Here is a 20,928-nt window from a genome sequence, read left to right as displayed (position 1 = left end):
ATTGTCATAAATTTTCAGAATTTCTTTATTCATACTACTGTTGGTGAACATTTGGGTTTTTCTAGTTTTGGGTTTACAACAAATAGTGATGTTTTGAACATGCTTGTACAAGTCTTTTAGTGGATATATGCCCTCATTCCTCTTGGATACAGACCTGGGAAGCTAAAAGCAGGTAACAACTATAATAAATGCGATGTGTGATCCGAGAATGGATCCTGGGTTGGAGCAGGTGGTGTGTAAACTGTATTGCAGTTTCTTATAAAGCTAAAGATGCACTTACAATACGACCAAATAACCCTACTTTTAGGTATTTATCCAAGATAAATGAATGTGTTTATTTACACAAAGATCTGTATGGGAATGTTTGTAGTAGCATTTTTCACATTAGTCTAAAACTGGAAGCAGACAAGAATGACTAACAGATGTTAAGACTATTGGGGAAAAACTAATTGAGAACAGAATATTTGCATAGTCTCCAATTTTCCTGTAGATATCATAGATATTATTCCTTCCATGTTAATTAGTTGGCATCCTCTTGAGTTACCCTTCTGCCTCTTCCTTTAATGTTTTCTTAAAACTATCAGTATTTAGATACTGTTAATACAGTCTTTGTGTTTTTTTTTTTTTTTTAATTCAGGGGTAAAAATTTACTCCTGTCATTATTTATTTTGATATGCAAATTGGGCCACTTTTGACCCAACCTTAAAGCAGTTTCTCTATTTGACATGCCCCCTTAGTCTTTGAGAGCTTCAGTACTCTCTGACACAACAGGATATTCTAGGTTCATCTTTTCTTTTCTCTTTCTCTTTTTCTCTTCTTTTCCTTTCTCCTTTCCTCTTTCCTTTCCTTCATTTTCTGTCTTCATTCCTTCCTTTTTCTTTCTTTTTTCTTTTATTTTGTCTCACTCTGTCACCCAGACTGGAGTGCAGTGGCAGGATCCTGGCTCACTGGAGCCTCAAACTCCTGGGCTCAAGTGATCCTCTTGCCTCAGCCTCCCAAGTAGCTAGGACAACAGGCATGTGCCACGATGCCCAGCTAACTTCTCAAAAATTTTTTTGTAGAGATGGAGTCTCATTATGTTGCCCAGGCTTGTCTTGAACTCCTGACTGAAAGCAGTTTTCCCACCTCAGCCTCCTAAAGTGCTGAGATTATAGTAGATTTGTCTGTACAGTACTTTCTTCGCCCCCATCCTAGAATAATTGATTTCTCCGAGGAGCCCTATTTCCTTTTAGAAGGAAATGATACTTAGAAACCAAGATCTTGGCTGGGCGCGGTGGCTCAAGCCTGTAATCCCAGCACTTTGGGAGGCCAAGACGGGCGGATCACGAGGTCAGGAGATCGAGACCATCCTGGCTAATACTGTGAAACCCCGTCTCTACTAAAAAATACAAAAAACTATCCAGGCGAGGTGGCGGGCGCCTGTAGTCCCAGCTACTCGGGAGGCTGAGGCAGGAGAATGGCGTAAACCCGCGGGGCGGAGCTTGCAGTGAGCTGAGATCTGGCCACTGCACTCCAGCCTGGGCGACAGAGCGAGACTCTGTCTCAAAAAAAAAAAAAAAGAAACCAAGATCTTGATTTTGGGTGTACTCATTGTTATTGGAGTGTCATTGCTTCTTGGTATTCTTAGAGGACAGAGCTAGGAGATACAACTTTTAAAAATTCATGAGTTTATACTGATACCTGTAATTCCTATCAAACATCTCAGTGTTCATTTGTTCTCCCATTTCGTATTTGAATCTCCCTTCTCCTAATGAGATTCCAACAGTATATTTACTCACTTGCAAAATCTTATACATACAAATAAGAGTTTTCAGAATTGCTACATCAATACCACTCTCAAAAAGCCCAAGATTTCTTTGAAGTTCTTTTTGTCCTTAGAAAGTATCCTATTGAGAGTACACAGTCAGAGTACCATGTTCAAAAGTTTCTTGAATTTTTTTCTTATGTGTTTATGTTATCTACTTGATGTACAGTTATAGGTTTAACTGATTTCTGTCGGCATTCCATTTTAGTTGTTTCTCCATTCTTATTATTTTTTGATATTTAGGAGATAGGAATAGTGTAAAAGTCCAAGCTATTTAAAAAGATATACTCATAAAAGTTCCACTCCCCTTCCTATCCCTGCTACCTCCTTCTCACCTATCCTCTGTAGGTAAACAACTTCTCCTTCTTACTTTTTTTGTGTGAGAATAAACAGATACAAATATCTGCTTTTCCCCTTTTTTCTTATATAAAATGTAGTGTACTATATACAGATGTGTCTAACTTATGATGGTTCAACTTACAATTATTTGACTTTATGATATGTGACAGCAGTATACATTCACTGAAAACAATACTTGCAATTTTGAATTTTGATCCTTTCCTAGGCTAGAGATATGTGATTGATACTTTAACCATGCTGGGCAGTGCAGTTCCCAGTCAGCCATGTGATCACAGGAGTAAACAACCCATACTACAGTGTACTCTGTTGCCAGTGTTTTTTTGAATTTTGCATTCTGTGTTCCACATCCCATCACGTCAACAAAATGCCCATTTTCAACTTATGGTATGTTCAGTTTATGATGGGTTTATCAGGCGTAACCACATCATAAGTTGAGAAGTATCTGTACACCCTTTTGCACAATGGTTTTTTTCGCTCGATATATCTGGTTTTTGTGGGTTTGTTTGCTTGTTTGTTTTAGACAGAGTCTCACTCTGTCTGTCGCCCAGGCTGGAGCACAGTGGCATGATCTGTGCTCACTGCAGCCTCTGACACCAGGTTGAAGCGATCCTCCTGCCTCAGCCTTCTGAATCGCTGGGATTACAGGTGTGTGCCTCCACGCCTGGCTAATTTTTGTATTTTTAGTAGAGATGGGGTTTCGCCATGTTGGCCAGGCTAGTCTTGAACTCCTGACCTCAAGTGATCTGCTCACCTCAGCCTCCCAAAGTGTTGGGATTACAGGCATGAGCCACTGCCCCAGCTCTTCCACTTGATATATCTTGAAAATCACTGTATATCGATTTATAGAGATCTTCCTCATTATTACATTTTTACAGCTGTATAGTATTCTAGTAAGTGGAAGTACCATGATTTATTTAGATAATTTCTTACATTAGATTATTTGTAATACTTTGCCATCATGAATAATGCCAAAATGATAATCTTGTGATGCTGTTGGAATATATCTTGAGGGTAAATTCCTAGGTTCTATGGAAGGACTAATTACATAGACATTTCTAGAAAGATTGATCAAGACGAAAGAAAGAAGATACAAATAAACAGCATTAGCTATAAGTACAATAATTATAGATGTAGTAGCAGAATAAAAGATCTGAATGCATTGAACAACTCAAGGCAATACATTTAAAGACTTAGAAGAAATGAATACATTTCTGGGAAAATATAGCTTACCAAAACTGCCTAGAAAGACGAAATATAGAGTCTTTTTTTTTTTTTTTTTTCCTTTTTTGGAGACAAGATATCACTCCGTCTCCCAGGCTGGAGTGCAGTGATGCGATCATGGCCCACTGCAGCCTCAAATTCCTGGACTCAAGTGATCCCTCCTGCCTCAGCCTCCCAAAGCGTTGGGATTACAGGCATGAGCTGTCACACCTGGCCTTAAAATCTGAATATACCTATAAATAAAAGGAAATTTAATTTGCAGTTTAAAATATTTGTACCGCAGAACAAACAAACCAAAAATTATCACTGGGCTCTGATCTTCCAGCTGACTGTATCCAAAGGAATAGCTGAACTCAATTTTATAAAGCTTTCAAAAGAGAAAAAAGTGCCAGGCTTAGTGGCTCACGCCTCTTATCCCAGCACTTTGAGAGGCCAAGGCAGGGGAGTCACTTGAGCCCAGGAGTTTGAGACCAGCCTGGGCAACATAGCAAGACCTCGTCTCCATTGAAAAAAACGAAAAAGAGAGAGAAAAAAAGGAAATCTTCCCAGTTTATTTAATGAGGTACTTTGAGACCAATACCGAAGTAAATATAAGACGGAAAAAGTATAAGCCAATATCACTTATGAAATTGCATGTAAAAATTACAAAATAAAATAATAGCAAACTGAATCCAACAATGCATCAAAGTACATCATAACGAAATGCTTTTTACCAAATATAACATTAGAGAATATATTAATGTTAGTTCGTCACACTAAGAAACTGAAGAAGAAACATGATTTTCCCAGTAGATACAGAAAAAATATTTGATAAAATAAAACATAACTCAATTTACAGTAATAATTATTATGATAAAAACAGAACAGATTAGGTCTAGAAGGAACTTTCTTGATAGTGCCTATAAAATTTATTTAAACCAACCATAGCAGGCACCTGTCTTAAAGATGAAACAAAGGTAAATTCTTGATGTGTTGGACAGGGTAAGAATGCCTGATAATGTTGCTTCTATCTAACATTTTCCTGGAAGACTAGCAAGTGCAGTAAGACATGAAAAAATAAACAGTGGTATTAGAGTTGGAAAGAAAGAAAGAAAAACATTTATGAGAATAGACAAACTATTGGAACTATTTTAAAAGATTTCTGGATGTAAGACAAGTATACAAAAAAATTTGTATGCCTGTAAACCTAAAACAAACATCTAGAATATGATTTTTGTAAAAGATGTCATTTACAATAGTATTTTAGACAATAAGGGATATAAAAATAAATTCAAGAAGCAATATTCAAGACCTTTATAGAGAAACCTATACAACTTTATTGAAGGACATTGGAGATCTAAATAAGTGGAGAGCTGTATCATTTTGTTTTCTTCAAATTAAAATCTATATTCAACGTAATTTCAGTCATAATCTCAGCAGGATTTGTTATGGAACTTGACAGGTTCCTGTGAAAAGTTACATGAATACAAGCTAAGGGATAAGAAGAGCAAAGACAATTTTCAAGAATGGGGTGGTGGGAGAGGACTCACCCTACCAAATATTATAAGACAACTTGGTTTTGATACAGTGATAAGCAAATATGTCAATGGAACAGAACGGAGAACCTGGAGACATGCCCATATGGAAACTTAAGATTTGACTAAGGTGGCATTACAAATCAGTGGAGAAAAAGAACAAACCATCTGATAGTATTATATGGTGCTGAGACAGCTGGCTACCTATGTGGAAAAGAAAGAAAGTCAGATCTCTACATCACCTTATACACAAAAGGACATTTAAATATGAAAAGAAAATATTTGCAGCAATGTTTATGATAGCAAAAAATTGGAAACTGCTGAAATTCCATCAACAAGAAAATGAATCAGTCATGGCTTAGTCACGCAGTGGAATACTTAACACAGGAAAGAAAACAATGAGCAAGGGCGACATTTATGAATATGGATAAATTTCAAAAACAATGTTGAATGAAAAAATAGTAGCAGAGTAGTAATGCTCTCTGTCATTTATATAATGTTAAAAGAGTTGCAAAGCAATATTATATATAGTTTATGAGTACATTTTTAATGCATCCTTAAAAACATTCATGGGAACAATTAGCACCGGCTTCGTGATACTGTTTACCTCTGGGGAGAGAAAGCAATGAAATTTAGCAGGAGAACAGGGGGTGCTTCGTTTGCATTTATAGTGTTTCATCTCTTAAAACATCTTCACAAAAAAATTGACGAAATAAGATTGGACATATATGGATGCTCGTTATCCTCTAGACTTTTCTGTATCCTTGAAATATTTCATTTTATACATATATTTAAAAATATATAAATGTATCAAGAGAGGTATTATTCACACCTCTATTTTTATGTTGTTGCCCTGAAACTACTACATTGTTCTGAAATATTCTGAGAAAGGTTTATAAATTTCCCACCATAATTGTGTGTATGTGCAAGTGTGTGTTTCATTTCTTTGCATTTCTTGCAGTTGTTTTATAGATTTCGATGCAATGGTGTTTGGTGTGTTCAGACAGTTTTGTCTTCTTGATATCATCTGTCTCTGAAACACACACACACACGAAATATCCCTGTTTCATTGATTATTCTTGCCTTGAATTTTACTTCTCTTAATATTTTTTATTCCCGTTTTGCTTAATTGACTTGCATTATGTATCATTGCCTATACCTTTATGTCAGAGTCATTTAATTTCTGTGCCATTTTGTGTTACACACCTCTTTTGGACAAAATATAGCTGAATTCTACTTTTGCTGCATAAAAAGGCTACTTACATTTAACCCAGTTTGAGAAACACTGCCTTTAATTTTAATGAGAAATGGAACCCTTTCGTATTTATTCTGCCACTGATCATTATGACTGCATAGCCCAGCTGTCAAATGGGTTTTGTTGTTTCTGTTAGCTTTTTATTAAGCTTTGTTTTTGTTTCCACTTCTTTTCCTGATTTATAGTAGAGAAAAGGTCCTTTTAGTTTCTTTAGTTTAGAAGGGGAACATCCTAATTTTCTCTACTTACCATTCATCTGTAATATTTTATAGTACAGAGAGGTTACATTATATATACTTTATAATCAAGAGTCAAATAATAAGTATGACTTCCCTAACGCTACCCACATAGGAAGAGACTTGTAGCATGTAATTTCACTCTACTCTCTACTTGATCATTTTATCTCCCTCCACACACCTGCCAAGTTTTTGGAAATCATCTGGAATGTCATCAGATTTATAAAGCCTTTCTTAACACCTGTATTATACTTCACAATTATTTAGGCTGTGTGTGTGTGTGTGTGTGTGTGTGTGTGTGTGTGTGTGTGTGTGTGTGTGTTGTTTGGCTAGAATACCTTTTTGAACAATATTCAGAATACAGGGGCAATATGCCTTTCTGAATCTTTGCATATCTGGAGATCTTTTTTTCCCTTTCATACATGAACAATAGTTGGCCTGATTTTCTTTTCCTTTCTAGGTAAACTTCCCCCTTCCCCTGGAATCGTTTGGTATTTTTTTCTCTTTATCTTTGGAGTTCAGAAATATCTCCCAGGATTTAAAAAAAAATCTTCTCTGTATATTTTATAAAATTATACAAGTAATACATGAATATGTTCTTTGGGATTCAAAAATACCACCAAGAATGTTTTATAAAGAATATTTTTAAAGTTATACAAGTAATACATGAATGTTCTCTCGGCTCGGAATTTAAACAATGCAAACAAAAGTAGAGGTCCTTGTGATGCTCCTCAACCCCAAATTGCTGCCCAGAGTAACCCCGGTAAGAAGTTTGGTGTGTGCCCCTAGGCTTTTTCTAGATATCTGCCTACATTTAAGTCATTTAAAATTTTTTTTTGTTTTGTGGATTTTTCCATTAAAAATATAACAATATACATATATATCTATGGTTAGCTTATGACACTTAGCAGTTTGCCCCCATAACGATTGGCTTCATTTATTTATTTGTTTGTTTTCTCTGCTGAATGGCACTGTCTCCTCCAGTGTGATGGGTTGAGGTTATTTCTGATTATTTGCTGTTAGAAATGATTGTGCTGTGAAAAATCTTTGTAAAGCCATTTTTGCACAAGGATAAGGGTTTCTAAAGGGCACTTCCAGAAAGTGAATTTGCTGCTTAAAAAGCTACGCACATTTACATCTTTAACAGATACGGCTGAATTTCCCTTCAAAAAGACTATATTTCCCCATGCTTTCATAACACTAGTATTCATTCATCTTTTTAACGTTTTTGCCAGGCTGATGGGGGAAGGGGTAGGTTCTCATTATGCTTTTAATTTTTATTTCCATAAACACCGAAAAGATGGTGCTTTTAAATTTATTTATTGGCTATTTGTATTCCCTCTTCTCTGAATTACCTGTTCACACTCTTTGTCCATTCTTCCATGGGCCATATTTTTCTAGTTGATTTGTAAGAGCTCTTTATATATTTTGGACATTAATCCTTTGGGTTATATATATGGCAAGTCTCTTCTCCAGCTGTTTATCCCTTATTCTCTGGTGTCTTTGTTATAGAAAAGTTTTAAATATTGATGTCTTTAAATATAATGATCTATCTTTTGATTGATTTTGAGTCTTTTTCCACTCCTCACCTCCATCTGCTCTATTAAAATAACTGAGACCAGGAGTGGTGGCTCACACGTGTAATCCCAGTACTTTGGGAGGCCAAGGTGGGAGGATTGCTTGAGCCCAGGAGTCTGAGACCCATCTGGGCAACATAGGGAGATCTCATCTCTACAAAAAAGTTTAAAAAATTAGCCAGGCATGGTGGTGTGCGCCTGTGGTCCCAGTTACTCGGGAGGCTGAGATGGAAGGATTACTTGAGCTGAGGAGTTTGAGGCTCCAGTGAGTTTTGATTGTGCCACTGCACTTCAGCCAGGGGTGGCGGAGTGAGACCCTGTCTCAAAATAAATACATAAATTAAATAAAGATAAAATAACTAGATTTGTGAAAGCTATGTCTTGGAATCAGCTCTTGGATGTATTTATCAATTCTATATTCTAAGTATTCATTTATGCTTTTGTTTTTATAATATCCTTTTTTCCCTCTTTTCTTTGTTTGTGGTTGGTTTTCTTACTTTTTGCCTTGAATGCTTAGTTTATTTATTTTCCTTCTAATGAAAGTGTTTAGTGCTGTGAATTTGCCTCTGAATATATCTAAAACATGGCTATATCTGATATGTTTTCATATATAGTGATCTTATGTTGTTATTTTCTAAATAAGCTTGAAATTATAATTTCAAATCCTCTTTAGTCAATTAGAAGAACACATTTTAAATTCTAAGTGGTTGGGTTTTAAAAAATGTGTTCTTTTGTTATGTTCTAGCTTGTCTTATTTTCAGAGAGAGTGACCTCTACAGTTTTGCCAGTTGGGATTTATTGTGGTTTTCTTTGTAGCATGGTACCTGAATATGCCACTTAGGATCAGGGTCATCTGCATGTAACAAAGTCCAAAATAACAGTGGCTTAAACAAAATAGTTTATTTCTCTCTCATGTCAAAGAGGTTTGGAGATAGGAAGGACCCCCACAGTATCATCAGGAACCCAGTCTTCCATTTTTCTACACCACCATTTTCAGTACTGGCTTCTATTGTAAAAAGTCACCCCATAGCCCGAGATGGCTGCTGGAGTTCCAGCCATCACATTCACATTGCAGAGAGGAGAAAGAAAAGAAGAATAGTAGGTTGTATCTCCCAACTGAAATACATTTATCTTTAAGATACAGCCTCTCTTTAAGGAGCCTTTTTGGAATTTCCATGCAACAGTTCTGCTTACATTTCATTTAGAATTTAGCTGGGTATATAGTTGATCCCCAATTATATAAGGATTCTATTAGTAAGAAGGAAGGCAAGAATGGTGATAGGTAGGCAAACAAAAATGCCATAAGAACTTCTATAAATATTCCATCAACACTTTAAAAGATATACAATTTAGTGGTATCATCTCTTTGTTAAACTGGGTAAGTGGATATTTGAAATGGCAAAAGTTGAATGTGGGGCTCATTTTTCCCTGAGAAGCCAAATGGAGTGTTACACAATTACCAGCTGCCATCAAGTGGGAAGAACTGGCTAACCCAGTAGATGCCAGCACTGTCTTCGATTCACAATGGGTTACTGAGGCTCACCCCATACATTTCCACTCTCGCCTTGCCCTACCCAAGACCAGCCCATCATTGCAGGGTCACTATGGCCCTGTAGGCAGGTGGGGGACTTAGATGCTGATCCACTCACATGCCATTCAGGGGTTCATTGCTGAAGCAGATGCTGTGAATGTCCTATTAGAACCGATCTTCTCCCCGGCCGGAGCAAACATCCCTCTATGAATAAACGCATGTGGTGTGAGAAGAGGATGCCCTGGCCTCCAAGATCCTGTATGAATACGTGATGGAGGCAAAATGGGGAGCATGGCCTGGGTACCTCCCAGCAGCTCTACCAGGCAGCCAGAACCGAAATGACAATGCTCACCTATCCCCACTTCCTAGCCCCAAATATCTGTATCCTGGGGTTCAGAACAGTCAAGCCAGAGGCTGGGTCTCCAGACGAACCATTGGATTTGAAGAACCTGTGGCCTTCCACCTTGGCATTTTCACATGGACAAGCAACGTGGTCCGTCCCCATTCCTCCCCACCCCTGGGCCACTGCCTCGTCTTGTGTGGAAGGAGCATGCTGGCTGCTCCAGGGCTTTCTGCAGCCCCATCAGCTCCTCCAAGGCCCTGCTGTCGCCTGGTAGCACTGAACATTTAAGCAAATGCCTGGTCTGAAGGGGAGTGAAAGTTCCAGTCCACACCTTAGGAAAGCCCCTGGTCTGATGGAGTGGGTAAGAAAATATACGCATGCAGAAGCCACTAAAAATGCTTACCAAAATAGAAACGAGGGTGCCAGCGAATGTGCTAGGAACTGGGTCCCTGAGTGATGAAGGGAAGGGGCGAGTAAGGCTGGCAGGTGCCTCAACTGAGAAGCTTCTGGAAACCACAGTGAGGCTGCCTTCTGCCCAGGTGCACATCCCCGGCTTGACCCCGACGCTGTTCCCACTTTGCCCGGGAGTCACCTCGCCCTACCCTGCTCGCCCCCCAGAGCTCAGGAGAAACGAGCTGGTTTTCTCCCAGAGGCTGGTGCCAGTTTAGTCAGCAGATTTCACAGATCCACTGGCAACCATGTAGTGTCTTATTTTAAGCTTAACATTTGAAGATGGGAACTTTTTCCCCCTTCGGTGTGTGGCAAAGAGATCCCAATTTATACATAAGCACCGCGGCTGTGCCGGTGCACTGAGGCTGTCCCTGAGGCTCTGCGGTTCATCGCTCCCTTTCTTCAGGTATCTTTCCAGAAAAAACCCGCCAGCATGGTTGCTTCTTATCCACAGCCTCTCCCTTCCCAGGTTTCTCCTGAGCACAGCACTGCTGCTTCCGTGCACGTGGCCGGGGAGAGGCAGAGCCAGGCTTGGCCCTGGTGGTCCGTCCCTCGTCCTGCCTGCCCTCTCCATTGCCCCTCTGCTCCTGCGCCCTCTTCCCTTGTTTGCTGTGGAATGCCTCAGATGCCAGGGCCTGGGTTTCCCTCATGGGCCTGGGGCTCTCCCAGAGAGCATTCGTGCCTCCCTCAGCCCTGAGCTCCCCAAAGTGCTGCTCCCCTCCCCTCCCCTCCCCTCCTCTCCTTTCCCCTCCCCTCCTCTCCCATCCCTGTTGTCATGTCGGACTCTCAAAACTCAGGGACCAAAAGCCTCATTTCCAGCCCAGGGTGCTAAGGAGGGCAGACCACAAACACCTAGTCATTGGATCTGGTGGCCTTAGGTTAAGTCTAAATCTGATTTCTGTCTTGAAATATTAAGAGCTTGGACTCTGTACTTTGCACTCCTTCATTTTAACGCACAGATGATCACATGGACTTAGAGACTCCAAGTACCAGAAGATGCTGGTGTTGGCCACTTCATCTCCAGGGGTGTGTCCCAGGGCCCTCCTGACATCTCCCAAGCCTCCTCATCCCTCCTCTGCTTTTTTGCACATTTAAATCCCAATCCCAGTGTTCTCCCTGGCTTTCCTCCAGCATTACCAGACCCCAGCCATGTTGACATAGCTCACCACACAGGAGGTGTCACTCCAGTGAAGCTAGAATTGACCGGTCCGGGGTAAACATTCATTTGACAGAGAGATTTTCTTTAACTGGCTGGCATACTTTAAGTAGCAACACCCCTTATACACTGAAGTGTAACTTTCAGATCATTAGCCACATAAATCAGAAGATGGAGACAAAGTGGAAGGAAACAACAGGACATCTGTTGGGTATTGGGGTACTGGGGCCCATGGTGGATCTGTCAGTAACAAAGAGGGACATTTATGGAGTTGAGCGAATCTGTGGTGGAAAGGAATGAGATGTAAAGACACTTGCTCTACCTGGGAGGCTCCCGGGTATGTGGGGAGGCAGCGTCAGGGGGCCTCCTCTGAGCTAATGGAAGCTCTCGAGGTAGGCACACTTTTTTGCTGCTGAGATGAATGGTACAGAGAAGGCATGCAGGGTGCCGGGGAGCGCGTGACAGACCTTACCTCATTGTGAGGGTCAGAGGAGACATCCTGGAGGAAGTGATGCTTAAACTAAAACCTGAAGGATGAGGAAGGAGGGATTAGCCAAGTAGAAACGGGGTGAAGGGTGAGAGGGACGATTATTTCCACCATTATCTTGGCGAACAGGACAGTTCTATACCCCGTAGTCTTCCCCTGGCTTCAGTTTTACCGCCCAATTGTTTTGACGCATACCTCATTTCCTCTCCAGATTTCCCACGCTTTTAAAAAAACCTTTCTCCTGTAGTTTGAGTCAGTTTTGTATGGGAGATGGCCAAGGGGCGGGGGCTTGCTCAGTTCTGAGCCCTGATAGCATGGTACACAGAACTGTGGCAGTGGCCTTACCCCTCGTTGCCTTTATCTTCAGCTGTTCATGTCCCACTTCTGGCCAAGCAGATTGAGATATTTGGGGGTGCCTGTCTCCCAGATTGAGACCTCATCTCTCTGCAGCAGTTAGAATACTCTGAAGGAGGAGGCCCAAAGTGAAGATGTGATTTTTCTTGTAGCAAGTTACCATATGGGTGCCATTGGCCCCATTCCTTACTCTGTCTTGAGACTAGGCTCAAGCACAAACTGCCCCTCTTCCTGGGCCTGTCAGGGCATCCCTAGAGTTGGGCTGATGGCCCCTGGGTTGGGTGGGTTTGATAAGCAAGGCTGCTTAGGAACCAACATCCCTGGTGAAGACTTAATTCAAGGCATATATTCATAATGGTACAGAATTTTGGACTAGAAAGAACAGCATAGTCACTCTGCATATGTAGTAAGCCATGTATTAGCTAGCTATTGCTACCATAGTGTCATGTAGAAAACATCCACAACACTTCAGTGGCATCTGTGAGCATTCTTTTTTTTTTCTCTTTGAGATAATCTCGCTCTTTGGGCTCTGTCGCCCAGGCTGGAGTGCAGTGGTGCGATCTCAGCTCACTGCAACCTCCGCCTCCTGGGTTTAAGCAGTTCTTGTGCCTCAGCCTCCCAAGTAGCTGGGATTACAGTCACCTGCCACCACCCTCAGCTAGTTTTTGCATTTTTACTAGAGATAGGGTTTTGCCATGTTGGCCAGGCTGGTCTTGAACTCCTGACCTCAGGTGATCCGCCTGCCTTGGCCTCCCAAAGTGCTGGGATTACAGGTGTGAGCCACCGTGCCTGTAAGCATTCATTCTTAGGGATCTGCGGTTGACTGGGGTTTGCCCGGTCTAGACAGAGCTTGACTGAGGCAGTTCTGGATCTCACTATGGTCAACTGAAGGTGACCTGACCTGGGATAGACTGTGCCCTCCTGTCTCTCCTCCTCCTTGGACCAGGGATTTTTCAGGGATGTCTTCTTGTGGCAACCTTAGATGCTCAGGAGGGCAAGCAGGAAGGCATGAGGCCTCTGAGCCAGGGCTCAACTGACACACTGCCACGTCCATCCTCCCATGTGCCGTCAGCCAGAGCAAGTTAGATGACCAAGTGGAGCCAAAAAGTGAGGAAATAAATTCCTTCTGTGATGAGGCCGTGGCGAGGGTATGGATAGAGGGAGTGGAAAATAATCTGGACCAAAGACTCAGTCTCCTACCCCAACCGCCCTGCAATTAGAACTTAATAAAAGGAGTCAGGAGTGCATTGTCCCAGTCCAGCAGAGATCTTTCCCTGGTCAATAATTATGTAATGATGAGCAGTGTTCTTCCAGCCTGGGGTGTGAGCCCAGCTTTGTGCTGAATGCCATGGGGGGCATCAGAGGAAGAGGGAAAAGCCCCAATTTTGCCTTCCGCAGCTCTGTTCTCTGAGGGATAAGACTTGTATTCCAAGACGGATGGAGATGAGATGATGTTCAGTGGTGTAATGCTGACTACGGAGCTCAGAGGAAGAAACCAGCAAAGTCCAGGAAAGAACTACATGGGAGGAGAGGAATGGCACTGGCAACCAGCATCCAGGGAGCACTTGCTGCAGGCTGCACGCTGAGCTGAATTTCCTCCATACCTTACTTCCTCTCATAACCATCCTGAGAGGTACTGGGATTGTCCTCCACTTAACAGCTGAAGAAACAGAGGCACAAAGAGCTCTAGTGACTTGCCTGTGGTCACATAGCTGGTAAATGCTGGCACCAGCATTTGACAACCAGAGCCTGAGCGTTGATCACTAGGTCCGTGGTAGGACACCCAAGAGGAAGGGGAACACTAAAGATACAGACGGATGTGCAGAGAGCACAGCTGCCAGGGGGCTGGAGCGGCAGAGGGGACTTCAGCCATGTTATGAACTATAAATGGGAGCAGAGATAGGATGTGTGATTTGGCCAAGGTCCTGCAGCGCGATAGGGTGGAGGCTGGGCTAGAAATCCTAGCTGTTGGCTCCTGTTTCCCTCTCCTTCCACTTTCCCTGGTACCAGCCACATTCTGGGCACTCTCCACCCGTCTGCGTGGCCACGCCTGAATCGTTTCCCTCTTGGAAGAGGTGCAATCCACTGGCATTGAAGCTGGGTGGACTGGCTCCCTCTCTATCCCTCTCTTTCTTCCTTTCCCCTGCCATGTTCTGGAAAGGGCAGCGGGAGGGAATGTGGGCAGGTTGCACCAGAGATATACATCTGAGAGCTGAAGGGAACATTTATTTTTAATTTAGACTTAAAAAGAAAAAAGGAAGTTATAAAATATCTGCTCTTGCTCCTGGGATTGTGCAGATGGTGCTGCGTTTTGCCTAATAGGGAATGGGGCTGGCATCCTTGTGCTTTTGGTCCCTGCCTGACTGTGAGGACCTGGAGGGCAGGATCCCTGCTCCCCTGCCTTAGCCTCAAATGGCCCCCTAAGGCTCTGTTTGGCCGGTGCAGCTCTGTGCTCCTGTCTTCTAAGCTCACCCTCTCCACACTCCCTTCTGGGCTCCCAGACCTCCTCTGCAGTCAGACCAGTCTCTCCGCTGTCTCGGCTGTCCCTGCTCCTGTGTCTGCACCCCCTCGGCTCACTCCTACCTCCGCCTTTGTTAGATAGCCGGGACACACTCACCCCTCCCTTCCTGAACTCCTCTTTGGATGTTAAAATTTATCAACTTTACACATATCCAAATACCTCATTAAACCATCTTGTCATTTTCAAGCCTAGGTGTTATAAAGGATGTTATCCTCCATTTTCTTGTCTGGTTTTTGTTTTTATTGTGGTTAAGGAGTGTGTGTGTGTGTATGTGTGTGTGGTGTGAATGTGCGCGTGCACGCATGTACTCATTCCTTTCCTCTGACTTTCTCCGTTAGGAGCAGCAAGGAACTTGGTACATAGAAGCAGCTCCCCATAAATGGATGTGGAGTGCTGACTGGATCCCCCCTCTTTCTGTGCTCAGGGGGATGAGCTGGAGAAGGAGCACCCTAAAATCAGAGTCAGGGCCCCCAAGCCAGGAACCAGGAGACCTGATTCTCTAGCTTGCTATGAAACTATGGACAGATTACTGAATTTCTCTAAGCCTCAGTTGTCTCGTTTGCAAAATATCAAAAGTCAGGTCTGCTTTGATCCCCAGGGTTAGTAGGAGGATTATGGTAAGTGAAATGCTTCGCAAAATCAGTCAGTCAGTCCATCTCTTTAAGAAAGAGTGAGGAGACTTACAGCAGTCAGAGGTGCCAGCATGGACCCCAGACCCATGTTAGGGCAGGAGGTTGGGATGGGAAGTGGGGATTGTTTAACAAAGTAGAAAGCTCGCTGGTCACAGAGCCATGGGCAGTGTGCATGTGTGTGGTACATAGCCCAAATACTAGTTTAGTTTAGAGTTCTGGTTTGTTCTGGAAAAGACTTGATGTCACTTTTAAAAATGCTTGCCACTAAAGATAAAAGAAGTGAAGATGAAAATGAGACAAAGGGAAGGGAAGAGAAAATGAAGCCAGAAGTGAGGTTTGGGCACAGAATCCAGGCAGTGTGGGTCTGTACACTTGGCAGATGTGGCTATGGAGAGCTGGCCTGAGTTTCTGGACGGTGCAAAGAGACTCAGTTAAATGGCCCAGTGTCTGCAAGGCGCATGCACACCAGTTACTCAGAGGCACAGCTTCTACCCTGAGACTGGAAAATACTTCCCCCAAGAGGATTATAAAGGGAACCCTGTGGTGTCACGGGCCGTGTCCTGGACAGCAGTTGTCAGGTAAATGCAGTGAGTCCCATTGGGCTGTATCTTACGATGTTCCTGGTGGTTCAAGCACAGTTCAAGGGGGGTAAGTGGGGATTCAGAGAAGACATGTAGTCCATAAGACACCGTGTTCAGTAGACTCCAGATCAGGGGATGACGTGCTGGGCTCCAAACAGTGAACAGCCTTATTAACTTCCTCTGGTGATAGGAGGCAGTCAGCCATGCATACGTGTACACATATGAGCACATGTACTCTTCACCCACCCCCTGTCCTGTCCCCACCCCTGCTAGGCTCGGCTTCCTCCCTCTGGTTTGGCTTCTAACTGGGGGCCCCAACTAGGAGGAGGTCCTCAGTTTTCTGGGATACTCCTTGGTAGATGGGATCCCATTACAGACAAGACTGTCTCTGTTGACTTGACACCAACTACCCAGAATTTGGAAGTAGAATTTTACACTGAGGTCAACCCCTTCACTTTCATAGGTAAGAAAGTTAGAGCCCAAAGGGGATCATCTTCTGCCGGCGATCACACGGGGATGGAGCTGAATGTAAGACCCAAGTTCCCCTGATTCTCACTCTAGTTCCCTAAGCTGCTACTGCAAAGAAAAAAAAAAAAAAATCAAGTTGAAATCTCATTCTGGGGGGAAAAATCTCATAATTCATAATTCGTCATTGGAGCTATGGAATAGCTTTATATTATATAATTTTATTCAAACTGATGTGAGCCAATAAATATAGATTGTGTGTGTGTGTGTGTGTGTGTGTGTGTGTGTGTGTGTTCGCTGTTTTAAAACATTTTAATGTTTAAAACATGATTTACTAATGCTGCTGGGGATGTCTAGAATTTGATTTACTGCATATTATTGAATGTTTATACTTGTTCCTTACAGAAATTCTTGCCAAAGAGCCATTTTATCTACAAGAATAATAAATAAGTCAATATGTGGATGGTTGTGCACATTTTTCCCATATGCAGCGGGACTTGGTAGATGTTACTTTGCACACAAACACTCAAAAGGTAAACTGGAGAGATGCACATGGATCCCTGAAGTCCAAGGCTTGGCCAGTGTCAAAATCAGACCATTCATCTTGACTTAAACCAAAAAAATGATCAGCAAGTCTAGGTCTTAGGTGATATTTGGGCTTTGGGAATAATGGATCCACGTAGTGCTTCCATACGTAGCCATATGTGTGTATGTGTATATTTGTTCATCTCTTCATTCATTCCTTCACTCATTCAACAAATATTAGAAATCTGTGTTTCATTCAGTTGCTTAAACATGGTATAGGTTTTTGCTTCATGGAAATTCACAGATAACAGATACAAATTCCCCCAACTTGTATTTACAAAGCACTTAAGGCCTTTGAAATGATTTTTGTTTAATCCTCGGAAAAATCCTACAGGAAGGCTAGGGTGAGAAGGAGTTAGGTAACCTGAGTGGAAACGAAGGTATTCCTTTTGTTTGCTTTTTTTTATTGCCCCCCTAATAGTGGAAATAATGCATGTCTATTGTTAGAAGAATACAGAAATATTTAAGATTGTGCAAAAGTAACCTGCAACCCAACCTCCAGAGACATCCACGCTACAGGTTTTCTCATGCTTGGAGATAATGTGTGTATGCATGTGTTTGTGTATATGGTTATATATATAAGGTGATTTTTCTTTAAATAAGATTATGCTGTAATACAATTCTGCAACTTGGTTTTTTCCCATCGCACACCCTCTCCCTTAGTGAACCTCAGTTTGTGTGTACATGGCATACCACATCAGTTTGTGTAGATCCAGCTCACTCATTTGTGGTAGTGTATTTTTTCTTTGCAAAAAGCATAGATGTTTCTTTTGCCTTTTTCAGCATTTCTTCTCTCTCGCTCATAGGTAGTCGGTCTTCTCTTGCCCAACCAGACACTGGCATCCACTGTCTTCTGGCAGGTAACAGTCTCCCAGCAAACAGGGCTCCTGAAGGAAGGGCCCACACAGGTGCTGGTTAAGAACTCCCTGCCCTGGTGTCTCCTGCCCCGTCCAGACCCCGCATAGGGTCAGTCCACCCCGACACCACCCCTAGCCCAGAAGTCACTGAAGGAAAACCAGGACTTTGGCCCTGCTGAGGTCTCCAGCAGCCCAGCATGTCTCAATCCACACGTGTCACTCTAACCTTTGGACAGAGGAGATGAGGGCTGCGTGCCCCTGCCTGGAACATGCTGGCTTGTCAGTGGGGTGGCCCCCACTCTGCCCTTTGGCTGCTCATCCCAAGGCCAGTGACCCTGAGGCCCATATTCTCATTTTGACATCAGCCTCCCCCACATCTACTGAGGAAGGCTAATCCACCCCTAACCTGAGGTGGTGAAGTGCATCACAGACCCTGGTCCCTGCTCTTGGAGACAGTCTGGGTTGTGATGCCATGAAAACAGTTGAGGGTATCTCTGTGTTTATGTGTGCAGAGAAAGAGGGGCAGGAAGGAAAACCTGTCTGTGTTCTAGGAGAAAATGTCAGTCTTCACTGAACAAAACTCCTGCTGGCCTCTGTGTCTGGGAACTGGAGGTGCAGGACACTGGACTGGGAGATTTTTGAAAGAAGTGCAGGGCTATCAGTCATTCTAGGCCAACTTTTGTCCAGCAAGTAATATAATAAAGATGGTGTGACAAAGGCAGTGGGGTCTGCAGGGGCAGTGAATGCCATCATTCCACGAGAGGTGACTGTCTCAGGATCAGCTGGACTGCTGGGGTGTGCAGGACCCCATTCAGGAACCAAGAGACTTCCCGAGAGGCAAGGCTCAGTGCTAACACCAGCACAGCCCTGGGCAAACCAGGACCGTCAGTCATGCTAACCGGCAGCATCGGCGGCACCATGTGAGCTAGAGATCACATGCTGTGCCTTTCTGGGGATGTGTGACCTCCTGGGGTCCAGGCCTGGCTTCCAGGGAGGTGACCACTCCTTCCCTGACTTCTCTCATCATTGCCTTTCAGTGGCTGAACCAGAGCCACAATGCCTGTGTCAACTATGCAAACCGCAATGCGACCAAGGTGAGCATCACTGCCCTCTCCCAAGTGGTGGGGTTCAGGATAGGGAGGCCCAGTCATCCTCCCTAGAGTGTGACATGCCACCATCAGTGGCTGCCTCTTGGTTAAACATGGCCCTCCTCTAGATATCTGATTTAAAATGCCAACCCTTCAGGTGGGTGGCCGACTCAGACATTACTTGGCTGAGGTCAGCTGGAGTTTCTGGGCCAGGAGCCCTCTGGGGAGGAGCTGTTTACATGAAGTGAAGAAGGCCCATTAAATGGGAGCAGTGCAAGGGATGAGTTTGGCTGGCTTTCAGATTCTTCTTAGGTAGCTCTTACATTTGGGTTTTGGATCATGATGATATCAGCTACGTGGGGGCCAAATTCCCCTAAAGCTTCCTCCAAATTTTCTGGAAGCTGCCTCAGTGCTCTCAGGTCCTGACTGCTGGCCACAAGCTGAAGGGCTGCTCCTGAGTGGGGAGGGTCCAGGGCTGGTACCTCCTCCCCAAAGCCCCCTGCACTCCTTGGAGAGCTTGTGGTGGAGGCCCAATGACCCTTCTGTTGTCCAGGAAGAGCTCCTGGGCCCCTGCTTTGCTGCAGAGGCCACCTCTCCCCCACTTCAGTTCAAAGGCAAAGAAGGCAGGATGCATCTAGGTCCCCTTTGGGGGCCTGTCGGTATGGGGTAGAGAAGAGTCCTAACATTTGCTAACCTTGGGGGAGAGGAGGGGAGTTAGGAGCTGGCCTGAGCTGTAGGAATTGAGAGGCTTGGTATGCTGTGGATGCCCCCTGACATCTAAATCTCCACCCCAAGTCTCTCTCATAGGCTTCACATATGGCCATCTCTGCTTGGATGACTCCCATTTATCTTAAACCAAACACCTCTAAACCTGCAGTTGTAGCACAGGGCAAGTTCCTTAGCTTTCTTAATTGTCTATGTTGGAACTTGGGGTGTATTTCTCTGTAGAGATATTGGGCAGCTATCATCTGTTGACATGGGAGCCCAGTTGTTCCATGGGCTGGCAAGGCCTGTGAGAGCCTTGACACTGGCATTTCCACCTAGAAAGTGCTCCAGGTGCCAAACAGCCCCCTTGCAACATTTAACCTCTAAAGTGGACACTGCTTGCCCCAGCCATCAATGGTCTGTGTTAGCCTTGCTGTTCTTCACCTCCAGCCAGCATTGTCTACCAGTGACCTTTCTAGAACGGGGCAGGAGTGAAGTGGGCCCTTCAGCATCTCCCTGGTTACTGGTGATTTATATTTCTACATTGGGAACTGAGCTGAGGGTGGCCTGATCCCTTTGGGTTCTGAGGGGCCTCTTCCACCCACCTTCCAGGCTGGTGGGCAGGATGCTTCTTGCTGGCTGGGACAGCTTATAAGGGGAAGTATGGGAGCTTTTGGCACCCAGCAGGCCTGAAATTCTGCCTCTGTTTTCCAGCCTTCACCTGTATCCAAGTTCATCCAGGGCTACCTGGGAGCTGTCATCAGTGCCGTCTCCATTGCTGTGAGTACTCCCTCCCCTGCTCCTTCTTGACTCTGCTGCCCTGGGGCCACCCCGCTCAGCATTGCAAGTGGATGCTTACCTGAGGGCCAGGCTGGACAAGGATGTGGGAGACAGGTTTCTGTGGGTAGGGAGTCAGGACAGGCTTTCCAGGCCGAAAAGAGGCTCCAGTAGATAGAGCACAACCTGGTGCTCCCTGTTATGAAGAGCAGGCAGGGAGGTGAGGTGGTGCTCGGGGGCGCCGAGGCAGGACATCTGTCTTGAGTGGGGCCACAGTTGCCCAGCACTCTGCTCAGAAGGCCGCTCCTCATGCTCGGTAACATGGCTGGGTCGGAGTTGGGGGGTCGCCTCTGAATGACTCTGCAAGGCCCGCCCATGTGCCTGCTCCCCTGAGCTCTTGCTCAGCTACCGGGGCGCTGCTGTTCCCTC

General features: G+C 44.0%; 1 protein-coding gene across 16 annotated transcripts in view; it reads left to right on the top strand.

Annotated features, from left to right (window-relative positions):
• Window positions 1-20,928, top strand: part of SFXN5 (sideroflexin 5) — a 129,385-nt gene that overhangs the window by 52,618 nt on the left and 55,839 nt on the right. For all 16 annotated transcript variants that reach the window (XR_002734047.2, XR_002734052.3, XR_002734049.2 and 13 more), the window contains exons 7-9: window positions 17,879-17,932; window positions 18,967-19,023; window positions 20,437-20,502. Coding sequence is in view for 9 of the 16 variants with exons in the window: in XM_023223919.3 (XP_023079687.1) it covers window positions 17,879-17,932; window positions 18,967-19,023; window positions 20,437-20,502 (177 nt within the window). In the remaining 7 variants the exon portion in view is untranslated. The remainder of the gene's footprint in view (window positions 1-17,878; window positions 17,933-18,966; window positions 19,024-20,436; window positions 20,503-20,928) is intronic.

This window comes from Piliocolobus tephrosceles, chromosome 15, assembly GCF_002776525.5.
Source record: "Piliocolobus tephrosceles isolate RC106 chromosome 15, ASM277652v3, whole genome shotgun sequence".
Taxonomy (NCBI): Eukaryota; Metazoa; Chordata; class Mammalia; order Primates; family Cercopithecidae; genus Piliocolobus; species Piliocolobus tephrosceles.
The sequence above is the reverse complement of the archived record's forward strand: the minus strand, read 5'-3'. Positions and strand labels throughout refer to the sequence as shown.